Source organism: Trichosurus vulpecula, chromosome 3, assembly GCF_011100635.1.
Source record: "Trichosurus vulpecula isolate mTriVul1 chromosome 3, mTriVul1.pri, whole genome shotgun sequence".
Classification (NCBI taxonomy): Eukaryota; Metazoa; Chordata; class Mammalia; order Diprotodontia; family Phalangeridae; genus Trichosurus; species Trichosurus vulpecula.
Window position 1 is genome coordinate 40,629,190 of NC_050575.1, and position 23,493 is coordinate 40,652,682.

A 23,493-nucleotide genomic window follows, 5' to 3' on the forward strand; every position below is an offset into this window, starting at 1 on the left:
TTTTTCCTTGACTATTCCAGGGAATCATGAGTTGACTCATTTTTCTGGGTGGAAAAATATTAATGTTAAAAAAAATGAGCCTTAAAATTCCAGTTAAGCTGATGAATTGAAATACATAGAGGAGTCCAGCACTCCCACATAAAATCTAGCAAAGATCCTAAAAGAGCACAGGATCAAATACTAACTTTGGATTTCTAATCCAAAGAGAACAGTAAATCGAGATACTGTTGTCATATGGACCAAAGGAGACTGAAAAGAGGAATTAGGTAGGAATAGAAGTAACAGATAGTAAGAGAGAGTATCAAAAAGTTTCAGAGAAGAGAGATCCAGGAAGAGAGTTAGTAGTCAACAACGTAAAATTCAGCAGACCAGACAAAATAAATGAGGACTTAGAAAAGACCATTAGATTTGGCAATTGTAACTCCAGAGAGAGAAATTCAGTTGAATGATGAGGTCAGAAGCCCAAATGCAAAGGGTTGAGAAGTGAGAGAAGAATGGAAGTAATGAGTATAGATAGCTTTGTTTTTATTTCTTTAAAGTGTTTTATAATTGTATTTATATGTTATAGTTTGCTTTAGACAGACTCTGCTGCAATCATCACTAAATTGTTGCTGTTTACATAGAATCAGGAAAGGGATGTACCCTTAGAATCACGGTTTGTGTAATGATTACTGTAAAATAGAGGAGTATATACTCCAGCGATAAAGGGTTTCATATCACATAGAGAGTGTTTTTGATAACTTGCCAAAGTGACATCTTGGCTGATGTGGTATGTAGCATTTGTGGGATAAAGCCACATGTGAGTGGGGTGGGGTTGGGTTTTTTTGTTTTTGTTTTAACCTGAAGTGAGGTGTAGCTGCTATTAGCATGAATCTCTAAATGAACTCTCTGAAGAAGAAAAAGAACACAACCAACCAACACATTTTTTTTTTACTGCTTTGCATCATGTATCTTTAATTGTTAATATTCTGAATCAAACAGACTCCATTTGTATTATTGCAGATATTTTGTGCAACTGGTGGAGCCAAGTCTCATTTTCCTGAGCTAAGTGTAGCTTTCCTGTGATGTGATTTTGGGGAAGTCATTCATTATTGTGCCACTGTGTTGTAGGATGCAGGTAGATGCAACCAATCAGAGTCCCCAAACTCTGGAAGGTTCCTAACTCTAAAAATAGTAATGCTAAAAATAGTAACTGTACCTCACTATAAAAACCTTTATAAATCTCTTTTCAGTGTCTTTGTGCCTACTCAGGGGTCTTGGACCTGATCTATCCTGCAATTGTATGCCTTGCTAATAAATTGCATAGCTTTGACTTTGTTTCCTCAGTTATTCTAAAATTATTTATAAGTTTTTGGTGAGCCAGCCAGGAGGTCAAGAGGAGTAACCTAACCCCACCCTACCCCCCAATTCCCAGGAACAGTGTCTCCAAGGAACTCCTTATTATGCTCTGGTTGATTTTCTCACCAAAGTATTTCTTCTGTAGAACACTACCATAGAGATCAGACTTGATATCAATCCCCAAGCTAGGGTAAGCCTCCACAGTTGAGAAAATCCCTTTAAGGGAATAGTGGGAACTGGTAATAGTAAACTGAAGGGAACCCCCTGGAAAAACTTCTTCCATCATAGGACCAAGGGAAGCTCCTGGTTGAACCAGGAATGATCAAGAAGTGCTCTATTAGGTTATGTGAGAGTTGGCCTAAAACTGTGAGGGATTCAGCTGATAATCTGTTTTGGCTTCAGTTTGATATCTTCTAGTATTGTAAATTAAAGGATCTAAGGCTAGCCATAGGAGACAAATATTCAAGCCAGCTGACATTCTGATTCTGCTGGGCTGCCCTTTCTGGTGCAATATGCCTAACATACCTGAGGGTATCTTCTTTCTATCTTGATTGCTTCTGCCTCTAACAGATAGAGTATCTTGGTTTCATTTTATCTGCTGATACCAGCTCTGTTTCCCTTAAACATGTACAGGCCTTACAGAAGCTATCTGTTCCCACAAAATACAACTACGTGCCATTCTCAGAGTGGACAGATATTGTTGACAGTGAATCCCATCCTTTGGTGGCATCACTTAATTTCTTATTTCTTTGACTAAAGACTCTCTTCCAAAGCCTTTGCAGCTTGACCAGCAACATTTCTCCACCCTTGCAGATCTCAAAAAGGCCTTGTTGTTGTCATGGCTAGCAAAGTGGGACTTTTTGCTCTTTTTTCTTTTGGAGTGCTTCTCAGCAGTAATCAAGTGCCTTTGATTGAACCTTGCCTTTGTTTGAATCAAGAGTCATTGATTGAATCAAGAGTCTTTGATGACCTGCTTAAGTCACAAGAAAGCCTAAGTCACTTGAGTTTGAGTCACATGGTTGTAACAGCCCTCTGTGGGCTGACTCTGAAGAAGTGTATGTATACTCTGAGGTTAGCATTTTGCTTTGGAGGCTCACTCATTGGAAGAGCATTCCTGTGATTTTGCCAGATGAGACTCTGGGTGGCCATTAAGGAGCCCCCTGGCTTTGAAAACCCAGAGATGTTGGTGCTTATCTCTCTGGTAACTATGCATGTATTGCTATGGTCAGACAGTTAGAAGCCTGTCTGTTGATTTGTGTTATTTTCTCTGTTTGTAGTTTCTGTTTGTATTTGCTCTGAAGTTCAGGGTGCTGACTTTTCTCCCTGAACTAAGTGAATGATATATGTATGTTTAATTAAACTGAGATTGTTAACCCCTTAAAGTTGCTTACCTTTAGAAAAGCAGATCAAAGAACCTGTGCTAGCAGCCTTCTTGTGTGCTGGTGTTATTGGCCTTACACCTACACAGTCGCTGCAAGTAACATTGTTGTTACAGTTGTTGGCCCCTGCACTGGGACTTCCAGATTACAGTAAGTGCTTCATTCTATTTGTACATGAACAAAGAGGGAGGGGGTGGCTTCCAGTGTCCTGTCCCAAACATTTGACCCCACTTCACATCTAGTGGCTTTGTTGTATTTGTGCAGCAGGCCAAGGGAGGAATTACACATATCTCCTTTTGAAATCCTTTTCAAGGACCGCGCGCCTCGTCCCCATCCAGGTAAAACCTTTTACCCCAGTACACACATCTCTATTAGTAGGAAATATCTTTGTTGCTTCTGATATACAGGAACTGCAAATCAGGCTATGACAACTCCACAATGCAGGAGTGCAGTATAGACTGGACCATTGTACTTTTTAACTTCACAATTTTGATCCTGGAGATTAAGTCTACATCAAGAATTTCCAACAGGCCAACAAGACCCAGCCAGCACCGGAAGGCCCATTCCAGTTGCTATTGACCACTCCAACAGCAATCAGGATCAGGTAAAGAGACTCTTGGATATAACCTATCCTTTCCCCCCATGCTTTTTCATAATGTTTTTGCTATCTTTGATTTGTGTTATTCCATTTGATGTCTTTTCCTCCCCTGCCCACCCCCTTCAGTAAGACTAGAAAAAACTTAATGCCTTCATAGTGGGGTAGGTCATGCTTAATATCACCTCAAAGTTATTGGGACTCACAGGTGTTGGGTTTGTCATTGTATTCATCACAGGAACTTGATCCATGGATGGGCCTTCTCATTTCAGAGACTGAGACAATTCCTCAATGCAACAAGTTACAAGAGGCAGTTTATAGGTGCACCTACTTGACTTGTGGGCCCCTTTTCTCCTTTTATGCTGGCTAAATGCTTTATAATACATCCAGAGAAAAAAAAATCCAACTAGACAGCTCCCCAAGCTATTACTTTTGCTGCATTAGAAAACAGTAGATTCCTTGTAGTTTAATGATTCCACAACTTATACTACATGTATTACACCTCCGCCTATGTTCCCAAGGAAGGAAAGGATTAATACTACTTTGGTCCTGGGGGATGTAATGAATCACACTCAAATTGTCTAGTTCCCCAATGTCACTAAAGGAGACCTTTTTTTTGTGTGCCACAACACCAGTGTACAATACTACCACTGATAATAGGACCACTCCAAATTATGTTTTTCTTGGCAACCTAACCTTTAATGGCTTCAACTATTACCTTTAGTGATTTGGGGTACTGAGTATTGCCCAGCTAAGACCCTGCCTCTAGCTAGCCACTGCCCCCAGACCCATTCCTCATATTTCCCGCAGAAATATCGGGTGTCCATGCATTCAACCACAACCACATCCATCTAGTTTCAGACAGGACCACAATACTCAGCCAATCAGAAAGCAGCACCACACCAGGATACCCAAGCATGATGTGGACCCCAAAACAAAAGAAAGGAATTTCTCTAAGTAGGCACCTACATAGGAATACCAAATGCTATTTTAAGCGAACTTGTGACATAGAGGGGCTTATTATCATTATCATACATACATACCCCACAACGGGTTTTTTCTGTATGCATTGTAGGCAATTGCATGCCCAGTTCCACTATGGCTGGGACCCCTACCCTATTACCTGATCCCTTAACAAACCACTCCTGCCTTTTTAACATTCATAATTTCTGTTATGTAATTGCTTCGTTACCCTATAAAAATCTATCTAGCTTTCTCTGAAGTTGCTGGTTCCTCTTGCAACCTAGCCTGCTTCTGAGGGGCCTCAATCCTCAATAAATGCCTATACTTGGATTAGAGGTGGTCTGACTCTGAATTCTTTGAGATGGTGCTGCCATAGCACACCATGAAACCATAACAAAATGGCTCAGTAACCACCCTTGGTAAATGGGCCCTTCTTGCCCTCTGTCTTACAACTCTTTTTAGACTTTTCATTAGTTACTGCATTAAATCCTGTTCCAAGCTAGTCTCAGAGAAGCTCATGTTAGTCTACTCTGCTGACCATGAACACATGAAAAATCTAATAGAATTAGCTCATATGTAATTGAGAGAGCCAAACCAACTCAATTTTGTATCATGGCTGACATTTTGTGCAACTGGTGGACCTAAGTCTTATTTTTCTGAGCTAAGTTTAGTTTTCCTGAAAGTGATGTGATTTTGGAGAAATCATTCATTATTGTGCCACTGTTTTTCAGGATGCAGGTGGATGCAACCAATCAGAGTCCCCAAACTCTGGAAGGTCCCTAAATCTAAAAATAGTAACACTAAAAATAGTAATTGTACATTCCTATAAAAACCTTTATAAATCTCTCTTCAGCGTCCTTGTGCCTGCTGAGGGGCCTTGGACTTGATCTGTCCTGCAATTGTATGCCTTGCTAATAAATTGAATAGCTTCGACTTTGTTTCCTCAGTTATTTTAAAATTATCCATGGCAGTTTTTGGTGAGCCAGCCAGGAAGTCAAGAGGAGACACCTCCACTCTCACCACCTCTCCAAAGAACTCCTTGGAATGCTCTGGTTGACTTTCTAAAATTATTCACACCAGTTTATACATACACACACATACACACACACGTATATATATATATACGTGTGTGTGTATGTATAAATAATCACTACTGTATTCTGAGTGTTCATTTGAGCTGAATTTGGAAGCTGAGGCCCCTCAGGGCTAATTCACATATTTTGAGTGTACCTTGGCAGATTGACTTCCAGATACTTTATGTATATTATAGTTATTTTTGAATGAGACTTCCCCCTAGATTTTCTCCTGGTTTTTTGTTAATGTGATTGTTAATATGATTGATTTTTGCAGATTTTGTATTCTTCTATTTTAACGAATCTATTGTTTTAATTAGTTTCTTTGCTGATTCTCTGGGGTTTTTAAAATGAACCATTATGTTATCCACAAATAGAGATGGTCTCATCTCATCCTTGTCAATGTCTTGTGTTTTTAGATTCTTTATGGTCTTACTGTTAGTCTAAGATTATGTCAAAATAACAAAAGGAAAGGGCCTGTCCTCACTTTAATCCTGTCTAAATGTAGCTTTTCAACTTGATCTCTTCAGAGCTATAGTCATATCTTTCCAATTACCAACACCTTAAATTCAACATGCTTAAAACTGAACTCATAATATTCCCACCAAAACTTGCTCCTTCACCTACCTTCTCTATTTCTGATGATGCCCCTTTCTCATAGTCGGTCAAAAAGTTTGGATTTATTTTTGCCTCATCCCTCTCCCTCATCCCACGAATTCAAATCATTTGCCAAGTCTAGCCAATGAAACCTTCCTCACCTCTCACATGATCACAGGATCAAAGGTTTAGAGCTACAAAGAACCTTAGAGGCCACCTAATACATCTTTCTCATTTTACAGATGAGGAATCTGAGGCTTTGAGAGGTTAAGTAACAAGATTATATAGCTATTTAAGAGCCACAGTTTAGATTTAGATTCAATTTGGATACGATTCCAAATCCAGTGCTGTTTCCACTGCATTATGTTCTTTCCCTTCCACTGCAGCTACCCCAGTTCCATTCTTATCATTTCTCACTCACACAAGTCACCTAATTTCCTCCTTCTAGTCTTTCTCCTCTTCAGCCCATCCACCAAAGTAATTTTCCTAAAACACTGTTCTGATCTTACCTTTCCTTTACTCAAAAACTTTAAAGGTTTCTCATTGTCTGTCTAATAACATGTATCTTCCTTAACCTGTAATTCAAGGTCTACTACAATTTTATTTCAAAGTATTTGCCAGTTTTATTTAATAGCACCCCTTTTTCTGTATACTTAATGTTGCTGTTCAGTCGTTTCTGATTCTTTGTGACCCAATTTGGGGTTTTCTTAGCAAAGACACTGAATTGCTTTGCCATTTCCTTTTCCAGACAAGGAAACTGAGGCAAACAGGGTTAAGTGACTTGCTTAGGGTCACACAGCTGGTAAGCAAGCCTCTGAGGCCTAATTTGAAAGCAGGTCTTCCTGACTCCAGGACTGGTACCCTATCCACTTCACCACCTAGCTGCCCAATAATGTTCCAGACCAAATGTACTGCATAATACCCCTGGTCCTATCTTCCTTTGACCTATATTCATGTCCTATGGTTGAAATGGAATCCCCCTATACGTCAGCTCCACTTGCTGAAATCCCTGGAATCCTTCGAAGCACAACTTAGGGGCTACCTCCTCCATGAATTCTTTCTTGATTTCCACTTAGCCAAAAGTATTTTCTCCCACTATAAATACTATTTATTATAGTATTTTAACTGAAGTTCTTTGTACTTATTATAATATGCCTTGTGTCACTGCTCTTTGTGTATATTGTTCTCTACTCCCTGCCCCATTAAATTATAAGTTCCTCCTGTGTCTTATTTCACTTTTGTAGCTCTAGTGTCCCTTCCTTTAAAGTTCTATTCCAATGTCTAAAAATGATATAGTGGTTACCCTGGTTTCTCAAAGGTTATGCCAGTAGAGGGTAAACTCTGGCTGCTGCTTGCTACCAAGCTAAAAAGGCTTTGAGTATGGCCAAGACAACAGACTATCATCAGTGGATCAGCCTCTGACTATAAACTGAGAGATATATGTCATCACTGTTAGTTTGGCCATTAGATTTTCCAATTTTTTTTTGACAACAGAACTGAATTATTATCTTCTAAGGCAAGGGGTTGCAATTTGTGCTAGTGGAGTGAGTACTCATCAATGAAATCATAGAGCTGTTGAAGTACTGAAGAATGGTATATGCCTGGCATTTTGGCACACTGTCTCACATGTCCGTTTAATTGAATGATCATAAACTGAATTATAGTTGGTCAATACACATTGTTAAGCACGCACAATATATAAGCACCCACAATATCTCAGATACTGCACTAAGTAATGGAAATATAAAGAAAGCCAAAAGACAGTCCCTGCTTTTAGGAAGCTCACAGTCTGATGAAAGGAGGCAACATTTAAACAAGCTATGTACAAACAAGCTACATGCTAGATAAATAGAACACAATCATAAGAAGGAAGGTACTAGCATTAAGGATTGGGAAAGGCTGTCTGTAGAAGGTTATATTTTAGCTAGAATTTGAAGGAAACCAGGAGGTAGAGCTGAAGATGTGAGGAAGAGTCAGTGAAAATGCTTGGAGGCAGGAGTTGGGAGTGTCTTGGTTGAGGAACAGCAAGAAGATCAGGGTAATCTGGATCAAAGAGTATGTGTAAGGGGTAAGAAGACTTACAAGTTATGAGATATGACGGGTTTTGAAAGACCAAGGATTTTATATCTGAACATGGAAGGGAGACAGAGCCACTGAAGTTTATTGGGTATGTGGCGAAGGGTGGGTGGGTGGGGGGTGGTGACAAGGTTGGACCTTTCCTTTAGGAAAACCACTTGGGAGCCTGAGTGGAGGATAGACTGGAGTGGGTAGAGACTTGAGGCAGGCTGACCGAGCAGCAGTCTATTACAATAGAACAAGGGAGAGGAGATGAGCAGTTTTACTAGGGTGGTGGCAGTGTCAGAGGAGAGAAGATATCAGAAGTATTGAAGAAAGAAATTACAAAGGTGAAATCAATAGGCCTTTGCAACGGATTGGATGTGGGGGATGAGAGAAAGGAGTCAAAGATGACACATCTAGGTTGAAAGTCGGAGGTTCTGGGAGGATCATAGTGCTCTTGGGAACAGGGAAGGTGTGGGGTAAGGGGGACTGAGTTCAGTTTTGACAGTTTTCTCTTCTGTAAAATGCGGAGGCAGCATGAGAAGCAGCTGTGGTATAGTGGACAAAGTGGTGGACCTGGGGTCACAAGACCTGGGTTCACAATCCTAACTCATAGGTTTATTAGCTGTGTGACCCCCGGGCATGTCACTTAGTCTCTATCTGCCTCAGTTTCCTCATCTGTAAAATGATTGGCTTGGACAAGGTAAACTGGATAATTTGTAAATCCCTTTTCACTACTAAATTTCCATGACTCTGGCAACATGATTATGACTTGTATTTTTAACCAGGGGCAATATAGTTTATTCTAAAAATGTTCAAAATAATTGTGCACATTGAAAAAAATCCTCATTCTGAGCAAGAGAGATTTGTAAACCTAATCTATATATCTGCAGAAAATGAATGGCCGGCTCAATCAGTATTCTTTGATTTGACATCCAGTAAATACTCACATTCTGTTTTGTGGTTTTGCCAGAAAAGCATGGAGACAGTGGAGGGATCATCCCTAAAATAAAATGTACCTACTATTAATGGTCAGAAGGCAGCACTTTTACTTAGAAGGAGTTATTTATCCTCCAGAACTATCTTTCTTTCTCCTTTGGCTGGACACAGCCCCACATAAAACCACATATGGGGAAAGGGCCGATATGACCTCACGCCGGCATGACGTAAGAGATCAGTGACGACAGAAGACTGTTGCCATGGGCACCATTCGCCACCGACGGCAGAGTCGTGAAACCTTACCGCAGCTCTTAGTTTCCAGTTTTGGCGCTGGCTGGTGGGCGGTACCCAAGAAGCCTTTAACCTTTAGGGGGCCCTAGGGAGAACGGAGGGCGGGCTGCTGTGGCTTCGGACCTCCGCCTCCGCCTCCGCCCCTGTAGGTCTCGGCCTTCCCCCCACCCCAACCGCACCCCCGCCCCCAGCCCGAGGCGGGGAACTGCGGTAGCCAGAAGACTGGGACGAGGAGGAGGAGGAGGAGGAGGAGCGGGAGCAGGGAGCAGCAGCAGAAGCTGCAGCAGGAGCAGGGGCAGCAGCAGCACCAGCAGCAGCATCAGGCGGCTAAGAGTGGCGGCGGCGGCCCAGGCCCGGCTCCCTAGATTCGTTCAGGGCCTGGAGGGAGGATCCGCCATATTGGAGCCGGTGTCGGCGGTGTCTCGGGCCTGCGGCGGGAGGCCGGAGGAGGCGGAGGCCGCGGACCTGGCCTCAGCCCGGGGAGTTTGGCTCTGCAGAGGCCCCCGGACCCACCGCCGTGAATGAGCCACTGACGCCTCGTCTCCTCCCGCCCCACTCCCTCCACTTTCCGCCTCCGGGACAGGGCCGGGCGGGGGCCAGAGGCGGCGGCGGGATGTTCTCCAAGAAGCCGCACGGGGACGTCAAGAAGTCCACTCAGAAGGTGCTGGACACCAAGAAGGACGCACTGACCCGCCTAAAGCACCTGCGTATCGTTATAGGTGAGGGAGCGCGGGGCGCCGTGGGGCCAGGGCCGGAGCCCAGGGTCGCCCCCCGGGGTTGCCGTCTCCTCCCCAGCCTCCCTTCCCTTCCTCCCGGTAGAATCTCTCCCGTGTTAGCCTAGTCCGGGCGCCTCGCGAGGGGGGTGGGGGGGCTGGGGCGGGGCATTTCTCCCGGGAACCACCAAGGAGGGGGTATTGCTCATCATGCGGAGGGAAGACTTGGCAAAGACTGAAGTTGTGTGGAGCATTAATATAAGGTGGCATTAGGGTTCCGTGCAGGGCCTAACGCATTTTTGGTGTTGACTGTGTTGGTGACTTTTGTAAACTAAAGCATCACCTGGGAAACTGTGTAGATTACTTTTGGGGATTTGGACATTGGTGTATTTACCAGATGTTCTAACTTCTGTCATCTCCATACAAGGGAAACGCAATTCTAAAATAACCTGGTACTCCCGTAAGATGAAGTCCTCCTTTTATCTTCCATTTTAAGTTTCTTGACTGAGGAGGACCGCAGGGGGGGGGGGGGAGGGCCTCTGATAGACCTCTGAGAAGTGGGTGATGCCCCCTAGTTCTCTTGTGAAAGGGCTCCTTCCAGCTACATCACCCGTAGCATTTAGAAGGAAAAGTGCCATTCCTCCCGGAAAACGAGGAGATGTGCGATCCGAAAGAAGTTTGCTTCTTTGAGTTAATGAGATGTTTTAGGAATTTCTGTGTCGGGTTTTTGTTTATTTTAAATTAGGTAGTCTGTGGTTTGTCCTCCTGCATTACGTTTGTTAACGCTGGAGCACCAAACGGGACATCACATTGTGTTTTGGGTACAGGGTTAAATCATGACTTCTAGGTGTTTGGCTGGACAGCGTTTGACCCAGTTTTTGCAAATAAGGTTTACTAGAACACTATGAGCCATGCAGTACTTACTCCTAATGCAGAGTCAAACCCCACATTCGAGGTAGCTGTTTTGTCCTTCGTTATTACAGTGAGGTGTGAAATAGTGAGAAATTTAGTGGCCAATTAATAATTGAACAAGCAATTTTTACAGAAGGTAGGTGATAGCTTGTACTTAATCTGAATTCTAGAAAGCTTTCAGGATGGAAATGGAAATGAGACGTCAAACACTTCATCAGTGTTAAAGCTCTATAGATGCGTGGAGGGAAGGTCGTGTGATATAGTGTCTAGAGCCCCAGACTTGTTGGCCAGACCTATGTTCAAATCTTGTCTCTGATACAATTTTAGCTGTATGCTATTGAGAGGTGGTTTAATTGCTGTCCTAGCATCAGGTTTTTTATTTGTAAAATAGGATCATGATTTTGGGAAGATCAAACGCTGAATGTAATATTCTTCAAACTTTAAAGTGCTTCCTAAGTGTTAGTGTTTGTTGTGAAGGCTATTATTATTAATAAAACAAATTCGGTTCAGACTGAATCTGTTTCCTTCCATATGGAAGTATCTTGTTCTTTGCCTATAAAATTGCCTATGAATGAGTATTTTAGAGAAAAGATTTGAGTGATGTGGTAGAGAGCAAAATGAATGGTTAAACATAAGAAGATAATTATAACATACATTAGTAACTTAGGAGATTGATACTGGGGCACGATGAACCAAACAGGTGTGTATAGTTGTGGAATTGTGAATGCTGCAATACTTCTCATTTCAGTTAGTGACAGCATTATTAGTCTTCACTTAGTTAACTGCCTCAGTTCTTTAGTCATAGGGGGAAAAAAGGTTGTGATAGAGGATAGATCAATTATATAATGCAACTAAGACCATAGTTAGGAATCATTTAAATATATTTTATGTTGAAGGTCTAGTTTTTTCTAATAAAAACTTCAGTTTTCTTGTAATCCTTTGTTAAACTGTTGTGTGACTATTTTAAAAAATTGAATCTATCTTAGAGAACATGGTAAAAATATTTAGTATTTCGAGTATCTCTAAATGGAAAAATATTTGTATATTTGATCTTCTTTCCTTATAGGAGTCTGCACTGATAAATTCCAATCATTTCAGTAAAACATAGGGTTCACAAAGTGGTCCTGATACATGTAATACCTTGGTTCTAAAATATTTATAATATTAATAGTTCTCTTTAGGACAAATAGAGAAATATATAGATAGATGGCCATTCTTAAAGCGTTTCCCATTTTCAAACTGTTGCCACTTCTTTGTTGCGGCAGTCTTTGTAAAATGTAAGAATTCTGACACCCAAAACAAGGCCTAAAAATTCTTGTAACTTGACAGTTCCTCAACACCCTTTGTATATTTTATCTTTCTGTAGATTATATAGATGACATAGATTTGAGTAATTACCTTGACCTACTTAGAGAAGAAAAAATGAGTTTGGCCATCTTCTGCTACTGTCTCCTTTATTCACTTGTTCATTAAAAAAAAAGTTTCCTTCTATATAGTCTTTTCAGACTGAATTCAGATACAAATAAATTCAGAGGGAAGGAATATTATTTATTTATTTACCTCATCATTTGAAGGCCCCATGGATTTTTCTAATCTCAGCACTATTTTTGAAACTTGTTCACTTCAAGGACACACTCACTTTAAGATAAAATTTTCCAATTTCTTGAGGCCACAATTGTGTCAGATGAAGATCTAATGTAATTATTGCTCCTGTATCTTGTCCCTATATAGGAAAACATTTAATAGAATTTACAGAAGTTGTCTTTGGAAGAATAATAGGCTTAGCACTGTTGTGTTCTAAATTAATGTTGTTGCAGATGAACTATTTTTACTGGTTGGAAAGTGGAGTTATATAATAAGTTCAAAACAAAGAGCTTTCAGTTTTCTGTATATTTGTTTCTCTTTAAATTTTTTTAAAAATATTGCATCTGAATACATCTTCCTTTTAAAATGTTTGTGGTAAAAATTTTAATCCTCATTTTAAAAAATGCTGATTTAGTTAGAATTAATTCATCCTGTTATTGAAGTAGAATATGCTTGTTTTTTAAATGGTTTAGAATCATGGAGTAAAGAGCTTGGAGGAGACCTGAGAGGTCATCTTATTTTATAGATGATAAAAGCAAAGGCCCAGAGAAATTAGAGGGCTTACTTAGCCTTATGCCCATGGACAAGAGTCAGAACTGGAATTAGAATCCAGATTTTCTGACTCTTGGCTGTGAGTTTGATCTCTTTCACTCCAGTTTCAGATGAAAAAGTGTCCCTTCTTACTAGGCCAACCCTCTCTATGTATACCTTCTGTATTCTGCAGCAGATTACCCTGCTGTCAGGGAAGATGAGATCTCATCTTCAAACCCTCTCTATTATTGGCTCCTTTCCTGCTGCCTCCGTATGGTTCTATGTCTTTCTATATGTCTCCTTCTTATGATTACATTTCTTGGGAAGGCTGTCTACACTCTTCTGTTGTCTCTTTTCTTACTCTCTTTTAAACATTCTTCAGTCTAGCTTCCAATATTATCATTGAACTAAAACTCTCCTCTACTGATTTACCAATGAATCTCTTCATTGTCAAATTTGATGCCCTTTCATTTTAGATAATATTTGTTTTCCTAGATATTCTCTCCTCCAGGCTTTTGTGACACTGATCTCTGTTCTTTGGCCTGATCTTTTTTAATTGCTTTGCTAGCTCTCTATGTCATATTCATTAACCATATAGTGAGTGCTCTTAGGCCCTATTTTTTTTTTTGGTGATTTCTATTTTCCATGGGTTCAATCATCATTTCTCTTCTGATGATTCTTATATTTGTTTATCTAGCCCTGTACTTTCTTCCTGAAGAATGGTCCCTTTTCACTTGCTGCTTCCTTTATATCTTGAACTGTTATGTCCTGGAGGTATTTCAAACTCAACATATCTGGTCTTCTTCCCTCTACTTTTATTAAAAATTAAGGGAGAAAAAGTCTTTTAATGAGTAAGTGTAGTCAAATGAAATGGATCCTTGCGGTCCACATATCCAAGAAGGTATGTTTGTTTTTGCACCTTGAATAGCACTTCTTATCAGGAGGTGGGGTGACATGCTTCATATGTCCTCTAGAGAAATGGTTGGTCTTTACATTGATATGGGTTCTTCTTATGTTTCTTTACAGTGTTGTCCTTATATAAATTGTTTTTCTTGGTATGCTTGCTTCTTTCAGTTCATACATTGCAGGATTCTAAATTTTCTTTTTTGTCATACAGCAAAATAATATTCCATTACTTTGATATACTACTATTTGTCCAGCCAGTTCCCAACTTCCCTTTTAGACTCTAGTTCTTTTATTTTTTCCCCTTTTAATCACTTCTTTTCAGGATCGGGAAGTTTATTTTAGTTGGATTGCTATTCCGTCTACTTTATTATCTTCTCTCTTAAATGCCCCATCCATCTCTGCTTATTTAACTGTTAATATTGTTGTATTTCTACATCAAACTCTGTTTTCAGCTCTTCTTTGCTTGTTTCAGATAAGAATTTGGTTTATATGATGTCTTCTCCTCTACCCCTTCCTTTTTTTGTATATCTTCTCACACATTATTTATGAGAACTAGCAAATTCCTATACCCTTTTCCTCCTTTATACCCTTCCTATATTACTTTACCCTCCTATTCCCTTTCCTCTTTTAACACCTTCAAGACAGTACCAATTCACCTCCGTTTTCTTACTAATTTATTCAAGGTTCTGAAGGGACACTTTTTTCTTCTCCTACTAGAATATTAGCACTGCATTATCATATGGCTCTTTCTAGTCGCTCAAATAAATTTTCCTTCGATAAACTAGAAATTTCTATTGATTTGTGTATTTGTATTTTTCACCTATTCAGCTCTGGTTTTTCATCAGAAATTCTTGAAAGTCTTCTATTAAAAGTCTTATTTTTTTTTGCCTTCTATAGGATTAGATTCAGTTTTTCACAGTAAATTTTAACCTTATCTTGGTTGAAAGTCTCTTTCACCTTTTAGAATATTGTATTCTAATATCTCTTATTTATAGGAGCTGCCTGGTCTTGTGTGATCTTGACTGTGGTTCCTTGGTATTTGAACTTGCAGTTTTTTTAATTTGATGTTGGAGCTCTAGATTTTGGCCTGTGATATTGCTGTGACTTTTCCTTTTGGAGTTTCTTTTAAAAGGGGATCAATGGATTCTTTCTACCTTTACTTTGTCCTCTATGTCTAATAACTCTGGGCAGTTTTCATTTACGATTTCTTAATAGACAGTCTCTCAGTTTGTTTTTTTTTTTTTAATCATGGCATCTGTGATTACATTATTCTTTTTTTTTAAATTAATTAATTTATTTTTAGTTTTCAACATTCAGTTCCACAAGCTTTTGGGTTTTAAATTTTCTCTGCCCTCCCCAAGATGGCATGCAATATGATAGAGGCTCTACATATACGTTCATATTAAACATTTTTTCACGGTAGTCATGTTGTAAAACAGAATTAGAACCAATGGGATGAAACCACAAGAAAGAAAAAACAAAACAAAAAAGAGAGAGAGTAAATAGTATACTTCAATCTGCATTTCTCTTTCTCTGGATATGGATAGCATTTTCCATCATGAGCCTTTTGGTTTTGTCTTAGAACCTTGCATTGCTGAGAAGAGCTAAGTCTATCAAAGCCAGTCATTGCACAGTGTGGCTATAACTGTGTACAGTGTTCTCCTGGTTCTGCTTATTTCACTCATTAATTCATATAAATCTTTCTAGTTTTTCCTAAAATCCTGCTCATCATTTCTCATAGTACAATAGTATTCTGTTACATTCATATACCACAACTTGTTCAGCCTTTCCCCAACTGATGGACGTTCTTTCAATTTCCAATTCTTGGCCACCGCAAAAAGAGCTGCTATAAATATTTTTGTACATGTGGGTCCTTTTCCTATTTTTTTTTGATCTCTTTGGGATAAAGCCCTAGCTAGAAGTGGTATTGCTGGGTCAAGGGGTATGCACATTTTTATAGCCTTTTGGGCACAGTTCCAAATTGCTCTCCGAAATGATTGGATCAGTTCACAACTCCACCAACAATGCATTAGTATTCAAATTTTCCCACATCTTCTCCAGCATTTGTAATTTTCCAGTTTTGTCATGTTAGCCAATCTGATAGGTGCGATGTCGTACCTAAGAGTTGTTTTAATTTGCATTTCTCTAATCAATAGTGATTTAGAGCATTTTTTCATATGACTATAAATAGCTTTAATATCTTCATCTGAAAACTGCCTGTTCAGATCCTTTGACCATTTATCAATTGGGGAATGACTTGTATTCTTATAAATTTGACTCAGTTCTTTATATATTTTAGAAATGAGGCCTTTATCAAAGATACTGGTTGTAAAAATTCTTTCCCAGTTTTCTGCTTCCCTTGGTTGCTTCCTTTTTGGTTGCATTGGCTTTGTTTATGCAAAAACTTTTCAATTTAATGGAATCAAAATAATGCATTTTGTATTTCATAATGTTCTCTATCCCTTGTTTGGTCATAAAATTTTCCATTCTCCATAAATCTGACAGGTAAACTATTCCTTGCTCTCCCAGTTTGCTTCTAGTATCAGCCTTTATATCTAAATCGTGTACCCAATTTGACTTTATTTTGGTATACAGTGTAAGATATTGATCTATGCCCAGTTTCTGGCATATTATTTTCCAGTTTTCCCAGCATTTTTTGTCAGATGGTGAGTTCTTATCCCAGAAGCTGGAGACTTTGGGTTTATGAAACAGTAGATTAGTCATTGACTACTGTGTCTTGTGTACCTAACTTATTCCATTGATCTACCATTCTATTTCTTAGCCAGTACCAAGTAGTTTTGATGATTGAGGAGTCCATTATTCTTAAATTATCTCTTTGACCAGTTTTTTTACAGCTCGCTTTTTTATTTCAAATAACTAACATTGTCTTCTCTTTTTTTAATCTTTTGATTTTGTTCTGCTGTTTCTTACTGTCTCATGTTAAGTCTCATATAGTTTGCAGGGAGTCCATTACTTGGGTAAGCTTAGATTACCTCTTTCTGTTCTAAGCTATTTGCTCTCCTAATTCTTCACTCCACAACATTTCTCTTATTTAATTTCTTCTAATTATTCATGTAGTCCTTGAGGAAAAAGCATTTTTTCCTGAAGTCTCTGCTTGTAATTCTTGTGAAGTTACTGTCTCTTTTGGGGTAATTTTTTTTATACTGGTTATTATCTTTGATTTACTCATTTCTCCAGATTTAGTTTTTGGATTTGAGGTTTGTACCAGTAATGGACTGCCCCATATTGTGCATTTGGGTGGGATCACCAACCTTTGCATTATTGGTTGCACCTTCACTAACAGCCTGACCTATTTCTCCAATTCAAGATAGGAATGTTGGAATACTTCCTGCTTCCCCTCTGCCACTTTCAGGCTTTGCCTTACAGGTATCACTCAGTAAGCTTTCTTTCTTTGATATTTATCAATCCATATTTATCATTCAGTCAGTCTCCCATGCACTCTCTCCTTTCCTCAAAGAGTTCATAGTCTGGCTGGCTCATAGTCTTTCTTCCTCAACTTCGGTCATTTTGTACCAGCGGACTTTAAACATATTTATATTTCCTCAAATTTTTTTTATCATTTTATTTAAGATTTTAGTTTTCCACATTGATTTCCACAAGATTTTGAGTTATGGATTTTCTCCCCATTTCTACCCTCCCCCCATTCCAAGGTGGCATATATTCTGATTGCCTTGTTCCCCAGTCAGCCCTCCCTTCTTTCACCCCACTGCCCCACCCCCATCCCCGTTCCCCTTACTTTCTTGTAGGGCAGGGTAGATTTCTATGCCCCATTCCCTATATATCTTGTTTCCCAGCTGTATGCAAAAAAACAACTTTTTTTTTTTTTTAAAGCATCTGCCTTTAAACCGTTGAGTTCCAAATTCTCTCCTCTCTTCCCTTCCCACCCACCGTCCTTAGGAAGGCAAGCAATTCAACATAGATCACACATGTGTCATTCTGTAAAACACTTCCACCATGCTCATGTTGTGAAAGGCTAACTATATTTCCTTCCATCCTATCCTGTTCCCTTTTATTCAATTTTCTCCCTTGACCCTGTCCCTTTTCAAAAGTGTTTGCTTTTTATTACCTCCTCCCCCTATCTGCCCTCCCTTCTATCATTCCCCCCTTTTTTATCCCCTTCCCTTTACTTTCCTGTGGAGTAAGATGCCCAGTTGTGTTGAGTCCGATTAGAGTAAGATTCACCCATTCCCTCTTACCTGCCCCCCTCTTCCCTTCCAACAGAACTGCTTTTTCTTGCCACTTTTATGTGAGATAATTTACCCCATTCTATCTCTCCGTTTCTCCTTCTCTCAATATATTCCTCTCTCACCCCTTAAATTTATTTCATTTTTTTAGATATCATTCCTTCATATTCAACTCATCCTGTGCCCTCTGTCTATATTCCCTTCAACTCCCCTAATACTGAGAAAGGTCTCCTGAATTACACATACCATCTTTCCATGTAGGAATGTAAACAAAACAGTTCAACTTCAGTAAGTCCATTATGAATTCTCTTTCTTGTTCACCTTTTCGTGCTTCTCTTGATTCTTGTGTTTGAAAATCAGATTTTCTATTCAGCTCTGGTCTTTTCATTGAGAAAGCTTGAAAGTCCTCTATTTTATTGTAAGTCCTTATTTTGCCTTGGAGCATTATACTCAGTTTTGCTGGGTAGGTGATTCCCGGTTTCAATCCTAGCTCCTTTGACCTCTGGAACATCATATTCCAAGCCCTTCGATTCCTTAATGTAGAAGCTGCTACATCCCGTGTTATTCTTATTGTGTTTCCACAATATTCAAATTGTTTCTTGCTGGCTGCTTGCATTATTTTCTCCTTGACCAGGAAACTCTGGAATTTGGAGACAATATTCCTAGTAGTTTTCTTTTGGGGATCTTTTTCAAGAGACAATAGGTGGATTCTTTCAATTTCTATTTTACCTTCTGGTTCTAGAACATCAGGGCACTTTTCCTTGACATTTCTTGAAAGATGATGTCTAGGCCCCTTTTTTTTGATCATGGCTTTCAGGTAGTCCAGTAACTTTTAAATTATCTCTCCTGGATCTATTCTCCAGGTCAGTGGTTTTTCCAGTGAGATATTTCACATTGTCTTCCATTTTTTCATTCCTTTGGTTCTGTTTTATAATATCTTGATTTCGCATAAAGTCACTAGCTTCCACTTGCTCCAATCTAATTTTTAAGGTGGTATTTTCTTCAGTGATCTTTTGGACCTCCTTTTCCATTTGTCTACTTCTGCCTTTCAAGGCATTCTTCTCATTGGCTTTTTGGAGCTCTTTTGACATTTGGGTTATCTGTTCTTTAAGGTGTTATTTTCTTCAGTATTTTTTTGGGTCTCCTTTAGCAAGTTGTTGACTTGATTTTCCATGATTTTCTTGCATCACTCTCATTTCTCTTTCCAATTTTTCCTCTATATCTTTTACTTGGTTTTCCAAATCCTTTTTGAGCTCTTCTGTGGCCTGATACCAATTCATATTTTTCTTCAAGGCTTTTGATGTAGGCTCTTTGACTTTGTTGACTTTTTCTGGCTGTATGTTTTGATCTTTGTCGCCAAAAAAGGAATCTAGAGTTTGAGTCTGCTTTCATTTTTGCTGCCTGTTCATGTTCCCAGTCAACTACTTGACCCTTGAGCTTTTTGTCAGGATTTGACTGCTTGTATAGTAGAGAGTACTTTGTCCCAAGCTTTAGGGTCCAAGCACTGCTGTTTTCAGAGCTACTTCTACTCCACCATCACCCCAGGCTCTGTCACTACAGCACTCCTCCTCCAAGAACTGCTAACCAGGACCACGATACAGATCCGAGCAGGGCACAGCAAGAGAATCTGCCTTTGTGCCCACAAAGCGCTCCTTGCATTCCCGCTCTGATCTGCTGTTAGATTCCTCCCATGGTGTGAGCCAGAGACTCGGGAAGCCACTGACACTGTAGCTCTGAAAGCAACCTCAGGAGTTTCCTGCTACTGCCACCACCACCACTGCACCACTTCGGCCACCCCCAGGGCTCGATTCTGCCATTTCGCTCTAATCTTCTCTTTGGCATTTGTGGGTTGCGAAGTCTGGTAACTGCCGCAGCTCACTGTTTCATGGCCCCAAGTCCTGTTCCGGCTGTCTGACCATGGGTCTGGTCTGTCTTGGCGCAGCACCTTGTGAAAGACCCTTCCCAGCGACCATCCAGGCTCTCCAGGTCCGGAGACCTGTTTCTCTCTGCTATTTCGTGGGTTCCGCAGCTCTAGAATTTGTTCAGAGCCATTTTTTACAGGTGTTTGGAGGGATTTGGGGGAGAGCTTAAGCAAGTCCCTGCTTTCCAGCTGCCATCTTGGCTCCACCCCTCCTCCTCAAATATCTTCACCTCCTTCAACTTAATTATTCCCATGAACTTACTTCTCTGCTCCCACAGCTACACTCAGAGATGGTCACCCAGCCTTGAAACCTAAATTGTCATTTTTGAACCCTTCACTCTCTCTTACCCCCACTTTATTCATTCAGTTGTCAAATCCCATTGCTTCTACCTGCCTAACATCTCTTTTATACTCTTCCCTCGTCCCCTTCTCCTCTCTGCTACTGCAGCCAACCTTGGTGCAGCGCCTCATCACCTCACACGTGGATTGTTATTGAAAGTAGCCTTCTCTTTGGTCTCCCTGGCTAACTTTCCCCACTCCAATCTAACCTCCATTCAGCTGTCAAATCAGTCTTCTTAAAGCTCAGGTCTGATCATATCTCACACACACCCACACTCACCCCTCTTCTGTGAGGTGCCCTTTGTCACTTCTGATTTCTACCTTTTCCATCTTCTTATACCCTCTCCACATTCTGTGTGATCTAGTGACACTGGTTTTCTTTCTGTTCCTCATACACAACAGTATATCTCCTAACTCTGAATGTTTTCACTACTTGTTCCCTATGCCTAGCATTCTGTCTTTCCTTATTTCTTCCTCCTGGTTTCCTTGGCTTCCTTCAAGACCTAGATAAAGTCTTACTTTCTTTAAGAAGCCTTTCCCAGTCCTCCTTAATCTTAGTGCTTTAACTCTAAAAGACTTTCACCAATTTATGCTGTGTAGATGTGATTTGTACGTAGGTATTTCCATGTTGTCCTCCCCATTAGATTGAGAGCAAGGACTATTTTTTTTTTCTTATCGCCAAAGCTTAGTATAGTTCCTGACACATAGTAAATAATAAATAAATACTAGTTGACTCATTATCCAAAATAGGGGTCAGCAAACTTAAACATTTTGGCTTTGGGGGCCAAGAGGTATAATTGAGGCTATATAGGTACATATATAACAAGAGATAAAACCATTTCCACAATTTTTTTAATTAATGAAATTCAGAACATAATATTGGAATATGATTTTTTTTGGTAATACAGTTCTGCTGATGAAAAGAATGGAATTTTATTTTCAGGATAACATTTTAATTCATTGGAGTTCAGAATTAGCATTCCCAGTCATCAAAATTGACAGCAAATGTTCATCTGTTAATGGTAATCTATATTGAGAATTTATGCAGTCATCTTTGAAAAACTGTATGAATTGTTCTCTTTGTTTTGCTCACTTCTCTTGCATCAGTTCATGTATCTTCCCAGATTTATCTGAAACCATCTCCATCATTTCTCACAGAACATTAGTATTCTATCACATTCATTTTCCATAACTAGATAAGGATTGCCAAGTACTGATGTCAGTCCTGGTTGATATGATTTTATTTGAGCATATTTGTTGCTTGGAAGACAGTTGTAGAATTCTATTATAGTCTCTTCTTGATATTTTCCTTTTAGTTGTTATTAGGTTGAGGATTGGCAGAAGCTCCTCAGTTGCACAGTTAAATGGATTTTGAAATAGGGCTATTTCTTTAGCACTTTATTGACGTCTGAAAAAGGCTGTTACAACTGAGATTAGAGCTCAAAAAATACATCCACTGCAAATTTGTGTGGGAATGGAGATCTTGCTTCTCATTTTAGCTTTTGACAGCATGGAAAGTCTATGTTATATATATATATATATACTTCTGACATATTTATTATTCCAACAATATGAGTTCTCATGGAGTTGACTTTTGTAGTATAAGTTTTGCATGCAAGTGCTATTTTGCCTTGTAATTTTAGTTTGAATTAATTACCAAGTTTGCAGTAAAACCTAATTTCCATAGCTTTTCAGTGTCTGATAATAGTAGTTGAGGACAGTTTTTTTCATTTAGGTAAATTTCAGTCTCAGCTCTGAGCTAGAAAAAAAAATCATACTTTTTCTAATTTCTTGTTTTGACATAATGGTTATACACTGGTAATTAAAAAAAAAAGTGTCACAGTATAGAATGGCAGTCAAAACACCGCCAAATTATAACTCTGTCACTGCAGTTCGTAGTGTGTTGAGCAGCCATGGGAAGAGATGAGAGTGCCAGCAGTCTCTGTAGTTGTAAATGAAGATAGCCCATAGACAATTGTGTAAGTGAATGAGTGTGGCTTTGTTCCAATAAAACTTTATTTATGGACAGTAAAATTTAAATTTCATACAATTTTCATTTGTCACAAAATAATATTTTTTTTTTATTTTTTTCCCAACCTTTTAAAAATGTAAAAACTGGTCTTAGCTCACTGGGTTACAAAAATAGGTACTGTCCTGGATTTGGCTCAAGGACCTTAGTATGCTGACCCCTGAAGGGTCTAGAGAGGATCACCTAGCTAGACATCTTCCTGACTGAGATCAACATTCTGTCCACTACACTCTCTTGCCTTTTATTTTAAACTCTTAAGACTTTTAACAAGACAGAATGAAATGATATGAACAACAAATAAGCACAGTTCATTTTTTTGGATGTCCTTCCAGACTTGTGTGAATAATGATAAAATAATATTAATAGCTCAAATGCTTTGAAATTTTCTTTACAAGCTTCACAAACATCTTATTGGATCCTTACAACAACCCTTTGAGGTGTAGTAATTATTAATTATACCTTACAAAGGAAGAAAAATTTTGGAGGCTGAGAGAATTTGTGTGACTTGTTGAGGTAATACTATTACTAGGTCTTTGAGGTAGAATTTGAATTCAACCCTTCAAGACCATAGATCTAGCACTGTGTTCACCACATTGTTTCCTATCTATTACAGTGATGTACTGTAATTTATTTAGCCATTCTTCAATTGTTAGACATATAGGTTGTTTTTAACCTTTTTTTTTGCTATTATAGAGTTAACTATGAATATTTTTCTGTATATGAGTTTTTTCTTTTTACTATTTTTCTTGTGTTTATGTAGGTTGCATAAAGTCCTAATACATCATTATTTTAACATTTGGATGTTTGTGAAGTAATACCAGGTTGTTACATCATAACTCAGATATTTTTACTGTTAACATTTTTTATGAAAAATTGATATCTCCATTAAGAAATGAATGTGAAAATTGAGAATTGTGCTTTGCTTGGATGTCACCTCTTATGCCTTTTCTGACCCTCTCTCAGATAACTCCTTAGATCACGATACTACTTATTACTTTTCTTACGTATCTTTTTTGTCATTTAACTCAACCAGTCACTTAAGCCCCTCTATATTCCCATAGAGATTAAGACAGTCTTACACACTAGGTGCTTAACAAATGTTTGAATGTATTCAGAGAGT

The 23,493-nt window shown here is 39.1% G+C and overlaps 1 protein-coding gene across 6 annotated transcripts in view; it reads left to right on the top strand.

The window, feature by feature from the left end:
• Window positions 1–9,346: 9,346 nt before the first annotated feature.
• The window catches only part of RALGAPA1 (Ral GTPase activating protein catalytic subunit alpha 1), a 339,477-nt gene continuing 325,330 nt past the window's right edge, over window positions 9,347–23,493 (top strand). For all 6 annotated transcript variants that reach the window (XM_036751008.1, XM_036751009.1, XM_036751011.1 and 3 more), the window contains exon 1: window positions 9,347–9,952. In XM_036751008.1, the coding sequence (XP_036606903.1) occupies window positions 9,847–9,952 (106 nt within the window). In that variant the 5' untranslated portion in view covers window positions 9,347–9,846. The remainder of the gene's footprint in view (window positions 9,953–23,493) is intronic.